This window comes from Rhincodon typus, chromosome 1, assembly GCF_021869965.1.
Source record: "Rhincodon typus isolate 14 chromosome 1, sRhiTyp1.1, whole genome shotgun sequence".
Taxonomy (NCBI): Eukaryota; Metazoa; Chordata; class Chondrichthyes; order Orectolobiformes; family Rhincodontidae; genus Rhincodon; species Rhincodon typus.
The window spans coordinates 55203124-55225490 of record NC_063332.1 but is presented as its reverse complement, the minus strand read 5'-3'; the positions used below and the strand labels follow the sequence as shown (position 1 = coordinate 55225490).

The window sequence follows — 22367 nt, the reverse complement described above, 5'->3', positions numbered from 1 at the left end:
TGCCCTTTCTCCCTTCTGTCTCAGAGGTGGTAAGTATGGTGTGGACTAGTGCAGAAAAGAGATAAAAACAGTTATAGATTTCTGAAGAAGGGTCTAGACCCAAAAAGTCAGCTTTCCTGCTCCTCTGATACTGCTTGGCCTGCTGTGTTCATCCAGTTCAACACCTTGTTGTTACAGATTGCATTTGATGTTGGGATTGCAGGGTTATCATGTCTCTCAGTGATTCCTTTTCAATCCCTTCCCCAACCAAATATGTTTTTCACTTGTTTCCATTATGCATTTGAGAATGCTTTATTTCTCCATTGTATCTTCCCACTAGTCATCCACCAATTCAATTCAGTTACAAGCCCTACTCCAATTTCGAACACCACTCAACTCTTCTGTCCCCCATCCGCACCTTTCCATGTTGCTCAGCTTATTCATAAACTTTGTTCAAAACCCTCTACTCTCTCTTATTCCCACCCAAGAATGGGTGAAAAGAGGCAAGAAGCTGCCAGAACTTCCTATTTTTCTTGCCTTGTGTCATTTCTTATACATTTTCTTGGAACAGCCTTACTTTGAAAGTACTAACTTGCTTATATTGAAACAGAAACAAATAGAATGCAGAAAGACGCACACAGGTGCACACACACAAACACATACATGCGCACACACAAATGTACACAAACACACACATACATGTGCGCATACAGAAGCACAAACGCACAAACACATGCACACACACTCACACACACTCACACACACATTTCATGTAAAGCCAGGCCAATCAATGAGTGATATCATATTCAAATTAACTTAGAATAACATGAATTCTCTCTTTCCATCTTTCATTCTCTCTTTCCCATCAGCTTTTCTTCCTCGACTTTGTCGATTCACGTTCTAAAATTTAAAGAATAAAAATCAATAGTTTCAAGACATGAGTGATCAGAACTCATGATCAATCTTCTCTCAAACATAATCTCTTCACTTAAAAAAAGAATCGATTTTACCTCAAGGTTCTTCAAATAGAGTTATAATCATAGAGTCACATAGTCCTACAGCACGGAGACAGGATCTTTGGCCCAAACTGGTCCATGTTGACCAAAATGTCCATCCACACTAACCCCATTTCCCTGCACTTGGCCCATATCCTTCTCAACCTTTCCTATCCATGTGTTTGTCCAAATGCCTTTTAAATGTTGTTAAGTACCCGCCTCAACCACTTCTGCTGGCAGCTCATTCCATATGCATACCACCCTCTGTGTAAAAAAAAAAATTGCCATTCAGGTGTCCATGTATTCTTTCCCCTCTTACCTTAAACTGGTGCCCTGCAGTCCTTGATTCCCCAACCCTGGGAAAAAGACTGAGTGCATTCACCCTATCCATGCCTCTCATGATCTTATATACTTCTTTAAGATCCCCCCTCAGTCTCCTATGCTCTAAAGAAAAAATCCTAGCTTGTCCAGCCTCTCCCTATAACTCAGTCCCTTGAGTCCTGGCAACATGCTTGTATATTTCTTCTGCACTCTTTCCAGTTTAATAACATCCTTCCTATAGCAAGATGACCAAAACTGAGCACAATACTCCAAGTGTGGCCTCACCGACGTCATGTACAACTGCATCATAATTTCCCAACTTCTGTACTCAATACCCTGACTGATGAAGGCCAGAGTACTAGGTCTGAGTGCATGTATTTAAATCCTTATAATGTAAAATTAATTTCACATGCTGACATCATCTCTTGAACCTCAAGGTTTCACTGGGTTTGAAGGCAAATTTACAAAACTTTGGGAACAAAAACAGAAGTTGCTGGAAAAGCTCAGCAGGTCTGGCAGCATCTGTGAAGAAAAATCAGAGTTAACATTTCAGATCAGGTGACCCTTCCTCAGAACTGATGGTACCTAGGAAAATGTCAGTTTATATGCAGGAGATAGGGTGGGGGAGGGGTAAGGAGTATACAATAAGTGGGGGATAGAGCTCAAAGAGAGAGAAAACAGTTGGACAGACAAAGGAGTTGATCAAGATCTGGCTTGGAGGGTGAATAGCTGTCAATGGAGAATGTTAAGTAGTGTGTAATGGCAGACTATGTGGTAACAAGGCCTGGTGTGTGGGGTATGGGGCTAGGTCATGGGAGAGTTTAGGCCCTAAAATTATTGGACTCGATATTGAATCCGGAGGGCTTAGGGTCCCCAAGCGGAAAATGAGGTGTTGTTCCTCCAGCTTGCGTTGACCTTCGCTGGAACACTACAGCAAGCCTGAGACAGAGATATTGGCCAGGGAGCAGGGTGGTGTGTTGAAGTGGCAGGCGACAGGAAGCTCAGGGTCTTTTTTGCGAGCAGAACGTAGATATTCTGCAAAGAAGTCATCCAGTCTACATTTTGTTTCTCCAATATAGAGGAGACTACTTTGTGAGCAGCATATGTAGTAGTCTAGATTGTGAGAAATACAGGTATGTACGATTGGGCCCTTGGATACTTGGGAGGGTGGAGGTAAATGAGCAGGTATTACACCTTTGACGGTTGCAGGGGAAGGTGCTGTGGGGCAGTGGGGTGTGTTGTGAGTGAAGGAAGACTCCTCCCTTGTCCTCCCAGCTTTCTGCAGGGACCGTTCCCTCCCAGACACCCCATTAACAGCTATTTACCCTCCAGCCAGATTGTTATCAACTCCTTTTTCTATCCAACTGCTCTTCTCTGTCTTTGGGCTCTATCCCCACCTATCGTTTACTCCTTTCCCCATCCCCTCCCTATTTTCTGCATATAAACTGACGTTTTGCTAGCTACCATCAGTTCTGAGGACCTGAAACGTTAACTCTGATTTTTCTTCACAGATGCTGCCAGACCTGCTGAGCCTTTCCAGCGACTTATGTTTTCGTTCCTGAATTTACAGCATCCGCAGTTCTTTCAATTTTTATAAAACATTGGTTAGGCTACAGATGGAGTACTGTAAGCATTTCTGGTCACCACACTACAGGAAGGATATGATCGTACTGGAGAGAGTGTGAAGGAGATTCACCTGGGTGAATAATATCCATTACAAACCCACCGACTCCCACAGCTACCTGGACTATACATCCTCACACCCCACTTCCTGTAAAGACTCCATCCCATTCTCTCAGTTCCTCCGTCTCCGTCGCATATGTTCAGATGAGGCCAACTTTGACAAGGGAGCCTCTGAAACGTCCACATTCTTCCTCAACCGAGGATTCCCCAGCTCCGTTGTCAACAGGGCCCTCAATTGGGTCCGACCCATCTCCCGCACTTCTGCCCTCACCCCTTCTCTTTCCTCCCGCAACAGCGATAGGGTCCCCCTTGTCCTCACCTACCATCCCACCAGCATCCACACCCAGAAGATCATCAGACGCCATTTCCGCTACCTCCAGCAAGATGCCACCACCAGACACATATTCCCCTCCCCTCCCTTGTCCACCTTCTGCAGGGACTGTTCCCTCTGGGACACCCAGTTCCATACTTCCTTCACCCCCAACACCTCTTCACAGCCCTACGGCACCTTCCCCTGTAACCGGCGAAGGTGCAACACCTGCGCATTTACCTCCTCCCTCCCCAGTATCCAAGGGCCCAAACATACCTTCCAGGTGAAGTAATACTTCACCTGTACTTCCCAGAATCTAGTCAACTGCATTCGCTGCTCACAATGTCGTCTCCTCTACATTGGGGAAACGAAGCATAGACTTGGCAACCGCTTCACAGAACATCTACTTTCTGCCCACAAAAAAGACCCTGAACTACCTGTTGCCTGCCAGTTCAATGCACCACCTTGCTCCCTGGCCAACATCTCTGTCTCTGGCTTGCTGCAGTGTTCCAGCGAAGCCCAGCGCAAGCTGGAGGAACAACACCTCATTTTCCGCTTGGGGACCCTACAGCCCTCCGGACTCAATATTGAGTTCAATAATTTTAGGGCCTAAACTCTCCCATGTCCCAGCCCCCCATCCCACACACCAGGCCTTGTCACCACATAGCCTGCCATTACACACCCCCTGTTGTTAGTCACTAACAGTCCCCATTAACAACTACTCACCCTCCCAGCCTGATCGTTAGCAGCTCCTTTGTCTGTCCAACTGTTTTTCTCTCTCTTTGGGCTCTATCCTATCGTTTACTCCCTACCCCACCCACCTCCCTATTTTCTGCATATAAACTGACGTTTTCCCAGCCACCATCAGTTCTGAGGAAGGGTCACCGGACCCAAAACGTTAACTCTGTTTTCTCCTCCACAGATGCTGCCAGACCTGCTGAGCTTTTCCAGCAACTTTGTTTTTGTTTCACCTGGGTGATGCCTGCGTTGAAAAGTCTTTGTCATGAGGAGAGACTGGACAATAATTTTAGAAAGACACCATGCCAGTGCAGGCTTGGTGGGTTGAAGGGCCTGTTCCTGTGCTATACTCTTCTTTGTTCTATGAGTATCTAAGGTATCATGAATGATGCTGAACATTGTCCATGGACAAAGAAATCATGAGATTACCCAAAGGCAGACATGTCTAAGACCAGAGGACATAAGTTTAGGGTGAGGAGTAAGTGTTCTGAGGAAACATTTTTTTCAACCAGGGTGTGGTAGAAATATGGAATGTGCTGCCTGAAAGGATAGTGGAGGCAAGTACTCATGCAATACTTAAGAAGCTTCTGGATAAGTATTTAAAATGCAAGGCCACAAAAGGGAATGAATCAAGTGTTGGTAAATGGGATTAGTGTTGTTTGTCGGTCAGTATAGACATGGTGGACGGAGGAACTGTTTCTATACTGTACAACTTAATGACTCCATGACCCATACAGGCATCAAGTAAGGTAAGGATATAAAATAAAAACAAAGTACTATGGATGCTGGCGACCTTACCTTTGATTTGTGCGTATCTGTGTTGCACTATTATTTCTTCTCATGTTTAGTAGCAAACAACTCACTCTTTGTTAACTCAAAAAAGCTGATTAAATTGACTCCTATTTAAACATAAATTCATTTGGCCTGGGACAAGGTTTTTGACAATGGATGGGATGCTTAACCTGGTTTCAACCAACCAAGGAGCAGGTGAACAAAGAAGGGGAGCGAGTTCCCTGCTCATCATCCGAAATGTTGACAGTGTTGGGTCTTCCATCTGGAACTGTAGCAACTTGAGGAAACTCACCTGAGGTGTGGAAAAAACACTTGCCCGGCACCAGTTTTCCCAGAAAAACCTTCCAGGTTACCCAAATGGGATGTGGCTCCCATGTCACTGGTAAAATAGCACATGGACAAGATGAGGCACTTCACTTGCCACTTAAGGGCCTTGAGCCCTAAGATTCTATGGGCTGCCTCTGACCATTAAATTGGATAAAGTTTGGCGATGGACAGGAAGTCACCTGGCAGGCCCCATACCGTGTTTCATAGCTCCCCATCTACAACCCATCACCTTCAAACTGATAGGGAGAGGGCCATAAAATCTATCCCAAGGCCATTCCTAATGACGCAATTTCATCAGGTTTTCACTGAAATTTAATGCAATAACAACATAACTAAAATTTCTATTGGTGCTCATCTTGATTTAAATGGAGAAAACATTGTCACTCTTGTGGTAGTAACCATAATTTTTGCCTTGTATATCCTTCTGTTTTGTCATTCTGTTGTCACTTTTACAAACCATTTCTCTTCTGATTGTGAAAATTGTTACCTTAAAATGTTGTAGATCCTTTGTTTCATCACCCCTTCCTTCCCGCAACCTTTGCACTTCTAATCATTTGTTCACGTAATTCTCTTTACAGTAGGTACCTGTAAACAGACAGATTCAGAGACGACCAGACTTTTGCTTGGGCAGTGAAACTAAGTTAGTTTTTTGTATCTCATTTGGTCATCTGCAAAGTCAGCTGTTTTGATCACTGAAGCAGATGAAAGCACCTAGCTAGAATTTTTAAACCAAGAAATGAGTCATTCTTCACAGGGTGAAATCCAAATCCAGTTTTATTATGTTGTCAATACACTGCAGAGATTCACTTCAGCTTGTTAACATGATAGCAGACAGATGAGGTGAAATATAAAGTACTGGTCTATGAAAGCCAAGTGAAGGGAAATTGAACAGAACTCTCAAGTTACTCTGTTGAGTTTCAAACCACAACCCGAGACCCAGCCAATGGCCGAAGTGATGCAAGTTCCATTTGGCTAAACTGAACACTTTGACATGGTATCCAACTATCAGTACAAAAGAGTAGATTTGCTGTTTCTTTTGTGGACTGTCAGCACAATGAACAAAGGCTTCTTAAAAAAAAGCGAAAAAGGTGCACAATAGTAAGGGAAGAGAATGTGCAGTCAGTAAGAGTACAAAGCCTTTTGAAAACATGAATCACAGTACACATCATGCATTGTAGAGAGATTCCTTTGGTGAAATATTATAAAACAGACATTCTTAGACAGTCTCTGAGTTACTGAGACTGCAGCTATTTCCTTTTCTTGAAATTACTGTCAAGTACTTGTGCCTTCAATTCAGCTCGTCAATTTGGTAAGTTCCCTGGGGAGATAGCATGTAAACGAAAGTTTCGTTCTGTTATTAGCTTCAGCAATGCATTTGGAAATTGGATTTGCTTGTGTTACTTCTGAAAACTGCAATGATTTTCTTTTTTACAAAGCTGTATGCCAAGCGTGTTTTGTATGTGGGCTAACCATTGGAGCTTTGTGAAGCTTTCGAAATATATTACCTTCTCACAATTCCAAACAGCGCTAATTCGCATTAAAATCTAAAGTAAATAAAATTTTATTGTTCATTTCAAGAACACGGTGAATTAAGAAATGTTTTGGAGTGTTGTCTATTTTACTAATATTACTTTATAATAAGCATAAGAAATATGTTGTAGATTAACTTTACCAAGGTTCAGTGAAACCAACATATAGGAATAGTAAAAGGGTTCTCACAAGTTAACAGCTCCAAAAACATTTTTAATATAATAGAAGGCTCAAAGTGGTTCAGAGGCAAAAATAGCCAGACAGCAAGATGTGTTAAGGGTGGTAATTGAAGATGATAACAAAGAAGTGAATTTGAGACTTTTGAATAAAGGAATAGAATTTCCAAGGGAAATGGGTTTAAAGACTATTGCAGAATGTAAGCATAAGAGAGCTAAAGGTTTTTAGGACAAAAGTGAAGGCCAGAGTTCAAAGAATAGACAGGTACACATTGCAACCTAAGGATGAGGGGATTTGCAAAGGTGGGGGTGCAATCACACTCTGCAGGAACTCATAGACAAGAAATAAGATATTAATATGCTTGAGGGATAGGGAACCAACAATGAATTGGTAAAGGCAATGATTCTATAGGAGCTACATTTAGTGTGGAATAGGATATGCCCAATGGAAGCAAGTTGACCATAGCAAGCCAACAGGGAAAACCTTGTTAGGAGACAATTTTGGACTCTCACTCAATGCCCCAAGGCACAATGATCTGAAATTGTGCCGTGTACAAGAAATACCTTAATATAACAGTTACATTATCTTTGAATAATATCATAAGCATTTTATTTGTTATGATTTAAGTATGAAAGAGCTAGCTTTAACAGCAGAAACCAACTGAGATAGTTCACAAGAAACATTTTAATTAATATTGTTCATAAAGAAATAACATCTGATGTAAACTAAATAAAAGGGAGCTGTGTTTTTTTTGAAAGACTGATATAGCACTCAGCCTCACCAGCTCATTATAACGCCAAGTGAGGGGCAACTAATGGAGCAATTTCTTTTCAATGTGAGTTGTAGAAAATGGTTCTAGGCTTCAGCATTTTATGTACAGCAGGAACTAGGGCCTGTTGTGTATCATAGACTGCCCCATAGTATATGGATTGAATCTTAAATAATCAGGGCAGAAATCCCACATTTGAAAAGAGATGTTAGGCCTGTTCAGCCAAAGAAAGTAGAGCAGCACACATCTGCTCAGCTAGGCCTATAAATTCCTGAAGAACAAACTCAGGTCATTCTAGTAATGCTGCAAAAGGGACTTTAAAAATGTCATTAAAACCCTCGGGTATAAATTAAGTCTTCTCTGAGCATTCTTGAGACCTTTATGAGAACCTCAAAGGAACTCACACCAGTTTTCAGCTGATGACAGTTGCATTAGAGCTAACAAATTCATAATGGGTGCATTTCCTGGGATTGCTGGATTTCACATTTGGCTCCACCTTGTATTCTAGCATCCTCCTTCTCCCCACCTCCCATTACAATCCCCAGCAAATGATCCAACTCGTCTCCATTCTCCCTAGGAACGGGGAATTTAAGGCCCAGAATATTCTGTTGTTGCTGTCATTGGTTTATGACCACAACTGAGTAAATTTTAAATAAACATTCCCTTTTTGCTTATGTTATTACTAATAAAACGCTGCAGTCCACGTGCTGTAGGTAGACTCACAATGTCCTTAGGGAGGGAATTCCAGGATTTTGACCCAACGACAGTGAAGTAATAATGATATATTTCCAAAGTTAGGATGGGTCAGACACTTGGAGGGGAATTTGGAGGTGGTGGTTTTCGCATTTGCCTGCTGCCCGTGTCCTTCAAGATGGCAGTGGCTGTATCTGGAAGGTGTTGTCTGAGGACTCTGGTGAATTTCTGCAGTGCATCTTATAGATAGTACACACTGCTTCTACTGAAAGTCAGTGGTGGAGGGACTGAATGTTTGTGGATGTAGTGCCAATCAATGGGCCTCTTTGTCCTGGATGGTGTCAAGCTTCTTGAGTGTTGTTGTGTCTGCACTCATCCAGGCAAGTGGGGAGTATTCCATCACACTCCTGACTTGTGCCATGTAGATGGTGGACAGAATTAGGGAAGTCAAGAACAGAGTTACTCGTCACAATATTCCAAGCTTCTGACCTGCTGTTGTAGACACTGTGTTTATGTGGCGAGTCCAGTTAGGTCAATGATAGCCCCAATTATGTTGATAATGGCGATTCAGTGATGATGACATGGTTTAATGTCAAGGGGTAATGGTTAGATTGTCTCTTATTGGAGGTGGTCATTCCCTGGTATTTGTGTGGCACAAATGTTATTTGTCAGCCCAAGCCTGGATATTGTCTGGAACTTGTTGCATTTGAACATGGACTGCTTCAGTATCTGAGGAGTGGTGAATGTTGCTAAACATTATGCAATCATCAGCAAACATTCCCACTTAGAGTCATAGAGGTGTACAGCTTGGAAACAGATCCTTCGGTTAAATTCGTCCATGTCAACCAGATATCCTAAATTAGTCTAGCCCCATTTGCCAGCATTTGACCAATCTCCCTCTAAACCCTTCCAGATGCCTTTTAAATGTTGTATTGTACCAGCCTCCAACACTTCCTCTGGCAGCCCATTCCATACACTCACTACCCTCTCCGTGAAAATCTTACCCCTTAAGTCTCTTTTAAATCTTTCCCCTCTCACCTTAAACCTATTCCCTCTAGTTTTGGACTCCCCTTCCCTGGGCAACATATCTTGGCTATTCATCCTATCCATGCCCCTCATGATTTTATAAACTTCTATAAGGTCACCCCCTCAGCCTCCGACACTCCAAGGAAAATAGCCCAGCCTTTTCAGGTTCTCCCTATAGCTCAAATCTTCCAACCTCAGCAACATCCTGGTTGTCCTAGAGTTGAGATGATTTACCTCCAGCCATCTACAACCATCTTTCTATGTGCCAGGTATGACTCCAACCAGTGGAGAGTTTTCCCCGACACACATTGCTTCTAGTTTTGCCAGAGCTCTTTTATGCCACACTCAGTTGAATATAGCCTTGAAGTTAACTGCAATCACACTCACCTCATCTCTGGAATTCAGCTCTTTTGTCTATGTTTGAGCCCAGGCTGTAATGAGGTCAGGAGCCAAGTAACCCAGGCAGAACCCAAACTGGATGTAACTGAGTAGGTTATAGCTGAGCAGGTACTGCTTGATTGCACCATTGATGGCACCTTCCATCACTTTACAGATGATTGAGAGTAGACTGATGGGGAAGTAATTGGTAGGGTTGGATTTGTATAGGACATATCTGGGCAAGTTTGCATGTTGTCAGGTCAATGTCAGTGTTGTAACTGAACTGGAACGGGAGTGACAGGTTCTGGGGCACAAGTCTTCAGTACTGTTGCAGGAATGTTGTCAGGGCCCATAGCCTTTGCAGTATCCAGTGTCTCCAACCATTTTTTGATATCACGTGGAGTGAATCGAATTGGCTGAAGACTAGTATCTCCAATGCTGGGGACCACTGGAGGAGACCGAGTTGGATCATCCACTTGGCACTTCTGGCTGAAGATTGCTGCAAATGCTTCAGCCTTATCTTTTGCATTGATGTGCTGGGCTCTTCCATCACTGAGGATGGGGATATTTGTGAAGCCTCCTCCTCCAGTTAGTTGTTTAATTGTCCACCACCATTCACGACTGGATGTGGCAGAGCTTAGATCTGATCCATTGGTTGTGGGATCGCTTAACTCTGTCTGTCACTTGCTGCAAATGCTGTTTGGTATGTAAGTTGTCCTGTTTGATAAAAACCTGGCTGACATCTCTTTCTTAGGTATGCCTGATGCTGTTCCTGGAATACCCTCCTGCATTCTCCATTGAACCAGGGTTGATCCCCTGGCTTAATGGGAATGATTGAGTGTGGAATATGCTATATCCTTTATGCATATCCTTTAGGGCCCAACCAGCTCGATCAGTAGGACTGCTGCAGAGCCACTCTTGGTGGTGGACATTGAAATCCCCCAGGGAGAGTACATTTTGTACCCTTGCCACCCTCAGTGTTTCCTCCAAGAGGAAGTTCAACATGGAAAAGTACTGATTTATCAGCTGAGGGAGGGCAGTACTTGGTAATCAGCAGGAGGTTTCCTTATTCACGTTTAACCTGATGCCATGAGAATTCACGGGGTCCGGAGTCAATGTTGAGATCTCGCAGGGCAACTCCCTCCTGACTGTAAACAACTGTGCTGCCACCTCTGCTGGTTGTGTGCAGCTTTTGGGATAGGATGTATCCAGGGATGGTGATGATGGTGTATTGGACATTGTCTGTTAGGTATGATTCCATGAGTATGGCTATGTCATGCCGTTGAACCTCCCAATTTTGGTTTCATTTCTTGGTAGCTTGCTAACAATTGCTACTACTGAATGGCTTGCTAGGCTATTTCAGAAGGCAGTTAAGAGCCAATAACATTCCTTGGGTCTGGAGTCACGAGTAGGCTAGCCCAGGACATTAGTAAACCAGTGGGATTTTTCCTGACAAGAGACATGGTCTTCAGTAGATTCTGAATTCCAGATATTTTTATTGAATTCAACTTCCATCATCTTCCATAGCAGGATTCGAACCCAGGCCTTGGAACATTAGTTGAGTTTCTGGAATAATAGTCTAGCAATAATGCCACTAGGCCACCACCTCCCCCTTCATTGAACAGCAAATACAGCTGTTGCATTTGAGCCATTCGATGTGACCATGGCCAATCACCCACCTCAGTCCCAGTTCCCATTTTCTCCCCATACCCTTTGATCCCCTTAGCCCTAAGAACTATATCTAATTCCTTCTTGAAAACATTCAATGCTTTGGCTTCAAGGACTTTCCATAGCAGAGACTTTCACAGGCTCACTAATGTCTGGGTGAAGAAATTTCTCCTTATCTCAGTCCAAATTGGTCTATCCGGTATCCTTAGACTCTAACTCTTGGCTTAGGAAATGCATTTATGTTCATAGAGTCACAACCTTAGAATTCCAAAGATCACAGAAAACGTCAATCCCAGTTGTCCAGACACAGGAGACGTTGTTGTGGTATCAGTGGTGTAGTAGTTGAGCAGCAGTAGTAGGGAGATTGAGCAGTTTAATCTTATACTCTCTGGAGTTTAGATGAATGAGAAGAGATCTCATTGAGGTATGTAAAATGCGAAGGAGATTAACAAAGTATACACGAGAAGATGGTTCCTCTTGTGAGGAAACCTGGAACAAGAGATCATAGTTTTAGGATGAAGGGTGGCACATCTAAAATAGAGATGTGCAGAAATTACCTTTCTGAAAGAGTCATTAATTTGTGAAATATATTACCTCAGAGTGTAATGGATGCTGAGACATTGAATAAAATTAAGGAGGAGATAGACAGATTTTTAATTTGTAATGCGTTGAAGGGTTATGGAGAGCCAAGAGGAAAGTGAAGTTGAGGCCGAGATGAAATCAATCATGACCATATCAAATGGCAAAACAGGTTCAAGGGGCTGAATTGCCTGCTCCTGCTCTTAGTTCTTATGTAATCCAGCAGCTCTGGTTAAAGCTCCAGGGACATTCGTTCAAATCCCTCCACAGCAACTGGTGGAACTCATATTCAATTAATAAACCTAGAATATAAAGCTAGTCTCAATAATGGAATCATCAGTTGTTATTTTAAAAAATCTGGTCCACTAGTGTCTTCAAGGGAAGAAATTTGATATCCTCATGCCATCTGGACGACATGTGTCTCCAGACCCACAATAATATGGTTGATACTTACACATTCTGTGAAATGGCTTAACAAGCTTCTCAAATTAAGGGCAATTATGATAGGGCAACAACTGTTGACCAGCTAACAGCACCCATGCCCAATTAAAAAAAAACTGAAGTCTGCAATCAGAATATTACCCTAAAAATGCCACCTCCATCCCATGAACTTCGACCCCTATCAGCCAGGTATGCTTGGTGCATCATCACAAGAGATTCAGGCTGGCATTTGGAAGCAAAAACATTGGATTTACAGAGTCCTCAAACTTGGATTCGCCCTCCCATATTTCAGTGACCTTATAGGGCATCCTATGGGCTTCCATCTCCACAATTCCACACATCAGAGCCACATACCCACTATGGCATGTTAGAATGAGATGCATCACAACCAAAAATATTTTCTGAAAACAGATGCCAGCTGTCTTTTTAATTTGTTGCAAGTTCAACCCAGCTGTATCACAGCATGGCCATTGTTAATATCCATGCGGTCATCAATGTTCATACTGCTGCCAGGAGATTTCCTGTCAGGGTTTACCATTCTTGCCAGTTTTGCTCTATCCTCACACATCCACTGTAGCTTGTCTACTTTGTGGTATCTGTCACCCAACTACACTTTTAAGTCGATCACACTTTCTACAGTCCTCCACATTATCATCTATAAGACATCTCTGTAGCATCTCGACTCTGAACAAATGGTCAAAATACTAACATTTTTTACTGGATGTTACATTCTACTATCGTAGTTTTAAGTATCTCTTCATTTTTCTAATGGCCTGTGTTTGAAATTTTTTAATATATATCTTTGCATCCACACTTCATGGGCCTCCATTTGTTTCCAGAAATCTGTGCTTAGTGTCCAGGTTTCTGAGTTTAGAATGTGAGTTTTTACCTCATTATAAATTTGGATTTTCTTGGTGGCAACACTTCCTTCATCCTCATCAAACTATCCCAGCTCTCACTAATTCTTATTCTTCCTTCTGCAACAATATTAATACTTTTTCAAGAATACATTGGAGTAAAGAATCACCAAAGCATTATTTTCTATAGGCTTGATAACAGCCACAATATAGAACCAGAGCTAGTGCCCTTAAACTTAAGACAGCCGCTAAAAAATCCAATAAGAAATGCAAGAGCAATGTCTTCACTCAACTGTTCACAAAACAAGGAGGAGTTGAGCCAATTAACAAAGATCTATTTAAAGGAAAACTAGATAAACATGAGGGAGTAGGGAACGGAGTTTACGCTGACAGGTTGATATGATATATTGTGGGAGGATGCTTAAATGGAGCATAAATACTGCATTGGTATGGCCTGTTTCTGTGTTGTAGCCGTCAGTCGAGGTAATTTAAATGATGTGGAGGGGCTACGCTCCGAAAGCTTGTGATTTCAAATAAACCTGTTGGACTATAACCTGGTGTCGTGTGACTTCGGAAGGTGATTTAAAACATCAGCAATCTCTTGACATTTATTATTCAACATGTACTGGGAAATGCCTCAAGAATAATTATCCAATAGCTTCCGATATATCTTAAGATTTCAGCGGTCATATATTTAAGACAGTAAAGTGAATGAGAAGGTGAAAGCAGATCTTTCAAAGAACTAAGCTGTCCAGATGTCTGATGTCATGAGCCTCTGCCAAATTTAAAATTGAAAAAAATATTGAAAAATCAAAACACAATGACAAATTGCAAGACAGATCTTTTGTGATTTTTAAGTACCATTTTGTTAGTATGCTTTACTATGAGTAAGTAAAAACTTTACTAATGAACTGCAGACCTCAGGATAAATGTTTGATAAAAAGGAACTTTTTTTTTACTGCCTATGTGGTAATACAAATGGAATCCATGTTTCATCATAACTGAGCCTGAACATTTACCACAAAAAAGGTGTAAAATAATATTTGGGCAGATTTTCCTTTTTTGGACATGGACATAAAATATCAGCTGTTTTGAGAGCCTGACAGGAAAATCCGCTGAAATGGAACAGAAAACTGTAATATTGTCCACCCAAGTTTCCAGCCTATTTCTCCTGGCCTCACAAGGAAAGTTAAAAGAAAATTTAAAATCTTTCCACCCACACCATCCTTCAAAAGCATCATTCCATCTGATCTCTTTAATCATGTTTCAGTCACCTCCCCAATCCCTTCAACCAACCCCTGTTCAGTATCATTTTTCTTTGACGTGTTTAGCAGTGTTTAATTTTCTTAAAGCACCAATATAATTGCATGTTATTATGCTCAGTCAGGCTGAACTCAGGTAAACTGTCTCTGTGTCCTGTTCAATCCTGAACTTATCTTTAGTTCTACATCTAGATAATCGCCAAGATCTTGATCTCGCTCACAAAAGGCATTGGCTGTCTAATCCCCTACCTCTCCTTCTCCGCTGCTGAAACCCTCCTCCACGTCTATAACACCTCAAGCCCACCCACCCTAGATTTATCCTATACTATCTCCACTATTTGTGGTCGATGTTCTGCTCAAGGTCGCAAACGTGCGTGACCTTTTACCATGCGCTACTGCTCCCTCTTTGTGTGTGTGTTGATTTGCAAATGTTCAAGTCTAAAATTTATGCCCTAATTTTATAATATTGTGCTATCACCACCAGGCTTATGTCCCACCTCTCATCCACTGCATATCCCTCATCCTCACTCACTGTTGCTGCCCAAACCTTCAGGGAATATACTCTTGGTTCTGCAATTCTCTTCCTTAACCTCACCCCATTGAAATCTCTGCCTTCTTCTTCAAAAACTGTCCTCAAATTATGCCTGACAACAAGGTGCAGAGCTGGATGAACACAGCAGGCCAATCAGCATCTCAAATTATGCTTCTTTGATCATGCCTTCTGTTATCATCATCTTCTCACTTATCTCGTTCTTAACCATTTATATTGTAAACTGATTCAGGACAGGTGCTGGTTAAAAGCAAGTAGTTGTGATTCACAGGGTTAGATTGCATCCAAAGTGTTGTATAATTTAGCTGCAGCAAGTGGAAAGGAGTACCTAACTATAACAATTAATTACTGCTGTCCTTTCCAAATGTATTTTCTTCTGTTGTATTTGTCACTTACTCTACTTCAATATGCTGTGATATACAGCAAAGAATTGAGCAAGTGACAATATGATCACAACTCTTTATGTAGGAAACTGTTTTAATAGTTGGCTATTGGAGTAATTTGAAAAGATTCTGATCTTCCGCCATCTAGAAAAGCACTTTACATTTCCTCACACCCATCGCAGAAGTCCAACTTCAGATCTACTAGTCATAACATGGGGACTTAACATGGTTAGGAAACATTAGAGGATGATCTTAGGGGACTTGACAGGATAAATGTGCAAGGTTGTTTCCCATGTGGTAGAACCTATGACCAGATAGCATTGAATTGAATTAGGTTTATAGTCGCATGTGCTCAAGTGAGTACAGTGAAAAGTTTACAAGTCGCTACTTATGGTGCCATTTTGGTATAAATGTACCTAGGTACAGAGCCTTAGGTACAAAGCAGAAAAATGAGGAAAACAAAATTAAAAAGTTAAACATTACAGCTCTTCTTACTAAAAAGTGGAAAAGCAAAGAAACACAGTTAACAGTCCAATACCAGAGTCCATAAGTGTCTAGCCATGCTGAGCTTGCACCGCTCACAAGGCCTTGACTTTCCCCATTCTGGGCTCAACCTCACCCCCACCGCTGCCCGGGCTCCCTGCTCTCGCCGCCTTGCAGCCATTTGTTCTCCGGTTCTCACCACCAGCCGCCCCAGGCTGCCTGCTCCTGTACTCCTGCTAGATTCCTGCTCTGGTACTGCTCTGGGCCCCCAGCCATTTCCAAGCTCTGGATCTCAAAGAAGCTGTGATGCCACCGACCTCCTCAGTTCTGCCCGGGCACACCAGCTGCCCCGTGGCTGACCTCCAAAGCCTCCAGCTGCTGCCATCGTCACTGCCGCCTCCACAACTGAGCTCCCTCCAAAACGTAGGCACAGAAAAGAAAAACAAAAAAAAACGAGAAAAAGAAACAATCTAACAAGCAAGAAAAGAAGAAAGAAAAGTAGCTGGAGCAGTTGATCTCTGGCTCAGGAGCCAACCTCTGCCGCCATATTTATTTTAGAATTGCAGAATAAGAGCATTGCACATTTAAGATAGAAATAAGGAGGAATTTCTTCTCTCAGAGGTTTGTGAATCTGTGGAATTCCTCACCACAGAGTGCTGAGTCTTTCGGCATATTGAAGGCTGAGACAGATAGATTTCTAATCAGTCAGTGAATTGAGGGTTATAGGGAAAAGTTAGCAAAGTGAAATTGAGAATTGTCAGATCAGTCATAATGTCATTGAATGTTGGAGCAATCCAATGGGCTGAATGGCCTACTTTTTCTCCTCTGACTTAGGGTCTTATCAATCCCCGGTCTGTTTCACACCAGACTGGGCAGAGGTCATATTATCATTGGGAGGAGAGTTTGTGACGAAAGAAGAGGGCAGAAATGGGACATGAGAAAGTAAAGAAGTTTTCTGCTCAGTTATTTTTCTGCATAAAAGAACTCTACTTATTAAAAAATAACCTAAATGGACAAACTTGTAGGACAAGGCATTATAAAGTATAAAGCAATACATCCAGAAGGAAAACATATACATTTATGTGTAAAGCTGTACACAAACTGAGCTCCACGTCTCGATGAGTTTATTTAGCACAGGTGTCAACATGGAAGAACTATGGGAAATGAGGAAAAGAAAGTCTTGACAGATCACAATTCCATTTAAACACTTGGAGTTGTTTGATTTTATAAGGGAGGTGCGTGTAAAACAGGCTTAAAATAAGTTTTAAAATTGTCCCTTGGTGAAAGGAGGCAAAGTCTGTGATTGGGATAGTGCAGTCAGTTACTAGAAACATTCATTGAATAGTGGCAACAGGCTCTTCCTTCTCTTACTTGAGGCATGGGGTGAAGCAAAAGAGATCAAAAGCAAGAAATAAAAATAAATTGAAATTATAGGGGAAGCTAAAGATTAAAAAAATATTTACCTACCTCTAGTAAATGTTTGGGCCACTGAATGTGACCTAAAGCTCATTTAATGCCAATATGGAGAATTTCAAATCAAACCACTTCTTTCAAGCATGACCTTTAGCAACTGTGTGCTGTTTCCAAAAGACAACAATGTAGGGACTCTCCAATGTTTATTTAGAAATAGATTTTTTTATAAATGCCAAGATTTTAGAATAGAATTGGATCCCATTAAATTAATAAATAATTTGTTGGGCTGCTGTATAAGTGAAGTGATTTAAAATAGAATATTAAGATTCTATGGTTGGATCCATTTTGATTGGATAAAGTATGTGTTTCCCAGGATGTAGTATGTAAAGAAACAAAAACAGCAATTGAAACAAAACGGTATTTTCATTTGTTAACTTTAGTTATTTGTATTGTGTATTACTCAGAACATCTGGACCTGGCATGGACTGTACATAAGAAACTTCAATCCAATGAATTAGCTTGATGCTTTGTACTTCATGGATTTACTATCAGTTTTATGAAAGTTTTGTAGTTGAGCAAGTGCAGAAACATTTAACATTGGCATTTTGCAACATTTTGGAGTTAGGCAACAAACAATTTTCAGCCCTTTAAAAAATCCATTATTCACTACTTATGGATTGCAAAATCACTATTTTATATTTGCCATCCAGAAAAGGGACATGCAGATACCTTTCCCCATCAAATTTGAAAATATCTAGTTTTAAATATAGTCTCTATCCAGCATCATGTAATTTTAGGGTTGGAGGCTATTTTTTGACAGTGACACCAGGTCTAAACTGCTACCCGCTCAGAACTGAAGTGAACCTTTAGCAACAAAAACAGAAATTGTTGGAAAAGCTCAGCAGGTCTCTCAGCATCCGTGGAGAGAAATCAGAGTTAACTTTTTGGGTCCAGTGACCCTGTTCTGAGGAAGGGTCACTGCACCCAAAACTTTAACTCTGATTTCTCTCTACAGATGCTGCCAGACCTGCTGAGCTTTTCCAGCAATTTCTGATTTTGTTTCTGATTTACAGCATCTGCAGTTCTTTTGGTTTTTATGAACCTTTATCAAAGTGGCAGCAGTTCTGTTGTTGAATCAGAAGATGAAATGTTTGAACATTGCTGCTGACAAACCCAGTGAGTGGACAGTGAAACTCAAGCAGGCTCTGAACTTCTGAGCTAGCATCCAGTGGGATACATCAACATTCCAGTGGATTATGGCTGCCTTCATCCATTCTTATGGTTATAGAGAGCCGAGAAGTAGAATAATTGAAGACTGGCAATCAGCTTGTGAATCCTCCCACTACTGCATACTACTTTTCTTGTGAAGAGATGACAACAACAGCTTGGAAAAATAAAGAACATTTCCTTGGCTCTAAAATGTCAATATTTTCATCCAAAGGCTGCTGCCATAAACAAATACAATGATGACACAAGAAAGTTTTAGTTTATAACAGTGACTAGGGTAGAATTTTTTACACCACCACAACCAACATAAAAGAGTGAAGTTTACAAAATTGAAATAAAATTACAAGTTCATACTCAGAAGGTAAATGCTGAGGCACTTAAATTGCCAGCTTAAAAAAAAGTAGGTGCTATTTTCTAACTTCCAATCCAAATCCATTAACCCCACTGTAAAAGAATATTGTTGTTCTTGAGCTTGTTAGCCCTTGTTTTAGCATAAAATTGAAGATATCAATCTTCCAAGTACATTAGACTAAAAGCATTTGTCTCATAAGGAAAAATCAGAAAGGCTTTTTTAGGGTTATTAGAGTGTATTTCACAATCACTGAACAACATTTTTATAACCTTCTGAGTTATTCAAACAAACTTCTGTTATGTCCTTCATTACGCACCCTGTACGCATTCTGTAAAATGGAAATATTTACATTCGGGGCATGCAAATCATACTATTACTAATAACTAGAGTAGCTGCCAGTATTGCTTCAGGTAAGTGTGAATGAAAAGCTTTGAACTTTACTATAATTATATTACAGCTGTAATGTACGCACAGCTGTGCAGGCATCAAGGTTCCTGGAGATAAGATGAGGATCAAAAGCTAAACTCTGTGGTATGACTAAGCTGAAAATATACGTACGCCACAGCAATAGCAGTGAGTGTCCCACTGGAGTGGAACTCATGACCAGAAGGGAGAGTTGTTGCACCATTGTCAGTGGAAAGAGTTTATACCTCAAGTTGAATTCATTAAGCCACACTGCAGAGCAATGCTCATACTATAATTGGAACTTCAGTGAAATCTACCTTTGTGAGGAATACATAGGAGCAACAGGACATAAACTTAACGTAACTTAGTCAATCTTTAATGCCAAGGAAACAATTGTTTGATTTTCAATGACATTGGAGTAGCATAAAGAGATTTTTTTTAATGGTACGTTTGCTGTTTGTATCATATCAGTTTGACATTAAAATGTACTCTGCCGGCAACTGGGCCACACTAGGAAATGATTCTTGCTTACTCAATCACTTTGCTGTGGCTGATTGCCTTACTGAGTGCTCAAGGTGAAAAATGTTTGGAAGTTTACAGAGAGTTAATTTTAATCAGTGCAGTTTAGTGTTATTGTCTCAGCTCTGATAGCAGAGTGACAAATTCAGACGCCTCTCTGCTAGAGATTTTAGTCCCCTCTTTTGTCACTTATGACTGTCTTTCTTACCAAAGGGTCTGTGGGCACCTCTGCCCTGAATTGAAACCACCTGTCCTATTCAATCTCAGTACAAAACAATACCAGATCATAGGCAGATATTTTTTTCATACTTCTAAAAAAAATGCAGAGGCTGAGGATAGAATTATGCTTGAATTATTAAATATCAAATAAACTAAATGTTCATTGTAATGGTTATCGAGACGTAGTCAAATACAAAATTGTAGTCCCTTTTATAAAAAGATAAATTCAAACCCAACTTTTAATTTGAAACTTTGCAATAAGGACAATCCTTTTCTCAAATAGGACGAACAAACAATTAATAATGGAGTCTATTAAGGTCTGATTGTTGAAACTAAGAGGGAGGTAGAATTTCAGTCCTTTGAAGTATGAATCAGGCCTCATTACAGAGATATAATCTACATTCATACATTTATGTTAGTGACTTGAATCTATTGGGAGAGATTGAATTCCGTTACATAGTGCATCCTTACTCTGCAACTTTTCTCAGGCTTTCTCAAGTTAATCCAGTAGGTGACCCAATAATACAATGCTGTAGGACAATGACAGACGCTACACTGCAACAGTGCTGCACTGGCTGGGATTGAAAGACAAAGGAGAAAAAAGTCTAGCATTTTTAAATGAGTCATAAATTTGTCTGGTAACCTATTATACAGATAACATCACAAAGTGCTCTAGAATGTGCAATTTGTTACAGAAATACAAAATATTTTATTATGATCAAAAAACATTTGTAATGATATAAAATACATGAACTTTGTAGAGAAATGTAACTCAGAGAATGACTCATGTTAGTAATTACAAACTGTTAATAGAGGCTTCTTTAATCCTGTGAGCATAAGAAGCTCTTAAATTGTCTGAAACCTTACATGGTTAAAAAAAGAAATAAAATCTGTGACTAGAAGTGTGAACACTTTGTTTCTTCTAGAGAAGAAAAGAGCAGATGATTCATTAAACTAGGACCTCCTTTAAGTTGGCAAAGGTTAAAAAAGAAACTAATTGTGTCTTTCTGCTCTTCCTGACCAGTATATAATCTGGTTTGCAGGACTCTGCAGACTGGTCTCCTTCACATGTGCAGGAACAGTCAGAAAGCAGAAAGCTCCAGGTGGCTCTCAAGTACTTCGCTGCCAAAAAAGCCCACGCTGGAAAGCAAGTCCAAAGGGGCTCCCTAGAGGGAGTTGGGTTTAGCCCGGAAGAGAGTGAGATTAGTAAAGCATGACTATACAACCCATGCTGGTGGCCGGCTTTCAGAGGAAAGAGGAACAGTAACGGCAATTAGCAAGACTGAAAGCTCCAGAAGGCTTACAATCAGTGATCTGCATAGTTCCCTCAGAAGGAATTTTCTTCCAGTGCATGGTTTCAGATGTCCACTGCTGCCTGATCCATTACAGGCCGTCCACTGCGGTAAGCACATCCCACCTCAGTGTGGTAATCACTGACATTTTTCACCAGGTTTTGACCTGTTTACTGCAAGCTGAATAACTTCTGTCTCTTCAAAGCCACCAGCTTCCTTTGAGCTGTCGGGTATCTTCAACAGATTCAAACCTTTGCGTGTCATTGCCAAGAGAACGTGGGATCACTGCAGTACATTGTACACCTTTGTGGAGTTATGTTATCAAACGGTTCTCGGAAAAGGACATTGACAAAAAAAATCTTTATGTGACCTAACAAAGACTATATACTGAAGAAATATTTGAGGAGCTCAGTAATTGTGCAAACGTGGAAGGTGGCAAAAGAGATCCCACACAGGAGATGATTCATCACCTGAGCTATGGATGTTGATGAACTTCATTCAAAGGATAACAGAGGTCAGACAGAAAAGACCAGCCACAGACTCTCGACCTACCACATAAGTGTCCTTGGCATTCCAGTATGTTTCTTTTTATGAGATTATTTCTAGTGCCAAGAGCTTCAGTACAATGTGGAAATGGATACTGACAAAGGGTGCCTCAGCCTTTACATACCTGGCTTATGTCCTTCTCCTGTTCCTCATCTGTTCTTCGTCTGTTGCTTGCAATGACATCAGCAGAGATATGTTGTCTCCAAATATTACAAGGTCTTCATCCAGCCTGGGAAGGCATGTGCGCAGCTACAAATACCTGGAAGGAGACGTGCGGTGGAGGAAACTTTTCTCTTTCACCAAATACTTTCTCAAGATCGACAGGAATGGCAAGGTCGGTGGAACAAAGAAGGAAAACTGCCCTTTCAGTGAGTATAGAATGCTCATTCAGTTTTTTTTTCCAGATGTTAGGAAATAAAATATTTACTGTAGCTTCATTTTTAAAAATTAAAA

The 22367-nt window shown here is 41.0% G+C and overlaps 1 protein-coding gene and 1 long non-coding RNA gene across 3 annotated transcripts in view; one reads left to right on the top strand and one right to left on the bottom strand.

Annotated features, from left to right (window-relative positions):
* Positions 1-655: 655 nt before the first annotated feature.
* Positions 656-22247, bottom strand: LOC125484828. The gene is made up of 3 exons (XR_007263651.1): positions 22039-22247; positions 5633-5730; positions 656-879 (listed from the first exon to the last, which is right to left on the bottom strand). It is a non-coding gene; the product is annotated as an uncharacterized LOC125484828 (long non-coding RNA).
* fgf10a (fibroblast growth factor 10a) overlaps positions 19237-22367 on the top strand; it is a 105856-nt gene continuing 102725 nt past the window's right edge. The window contains exons 1-3 of one of the 2 annotated variants that reach the window (XM_048605166.1): positions 19237-19343; positions 21101-21478; positions 21574-22282. In XM_048605166.1, coding sequence (XP_048461123.1) covers positions 21994-22282 — 289 coding nt within the window. In that variant the 5' untranslated portion in view covers positions 19237-19343; positions 21101-21478; positions 21574-21993. Of the gene's footprint in view, positions 19344-21100; positions 22283-22367 lie in introns of both variants that reach the window. The other variant, XM_020509833.2, reaches the window with a different exon arrangement.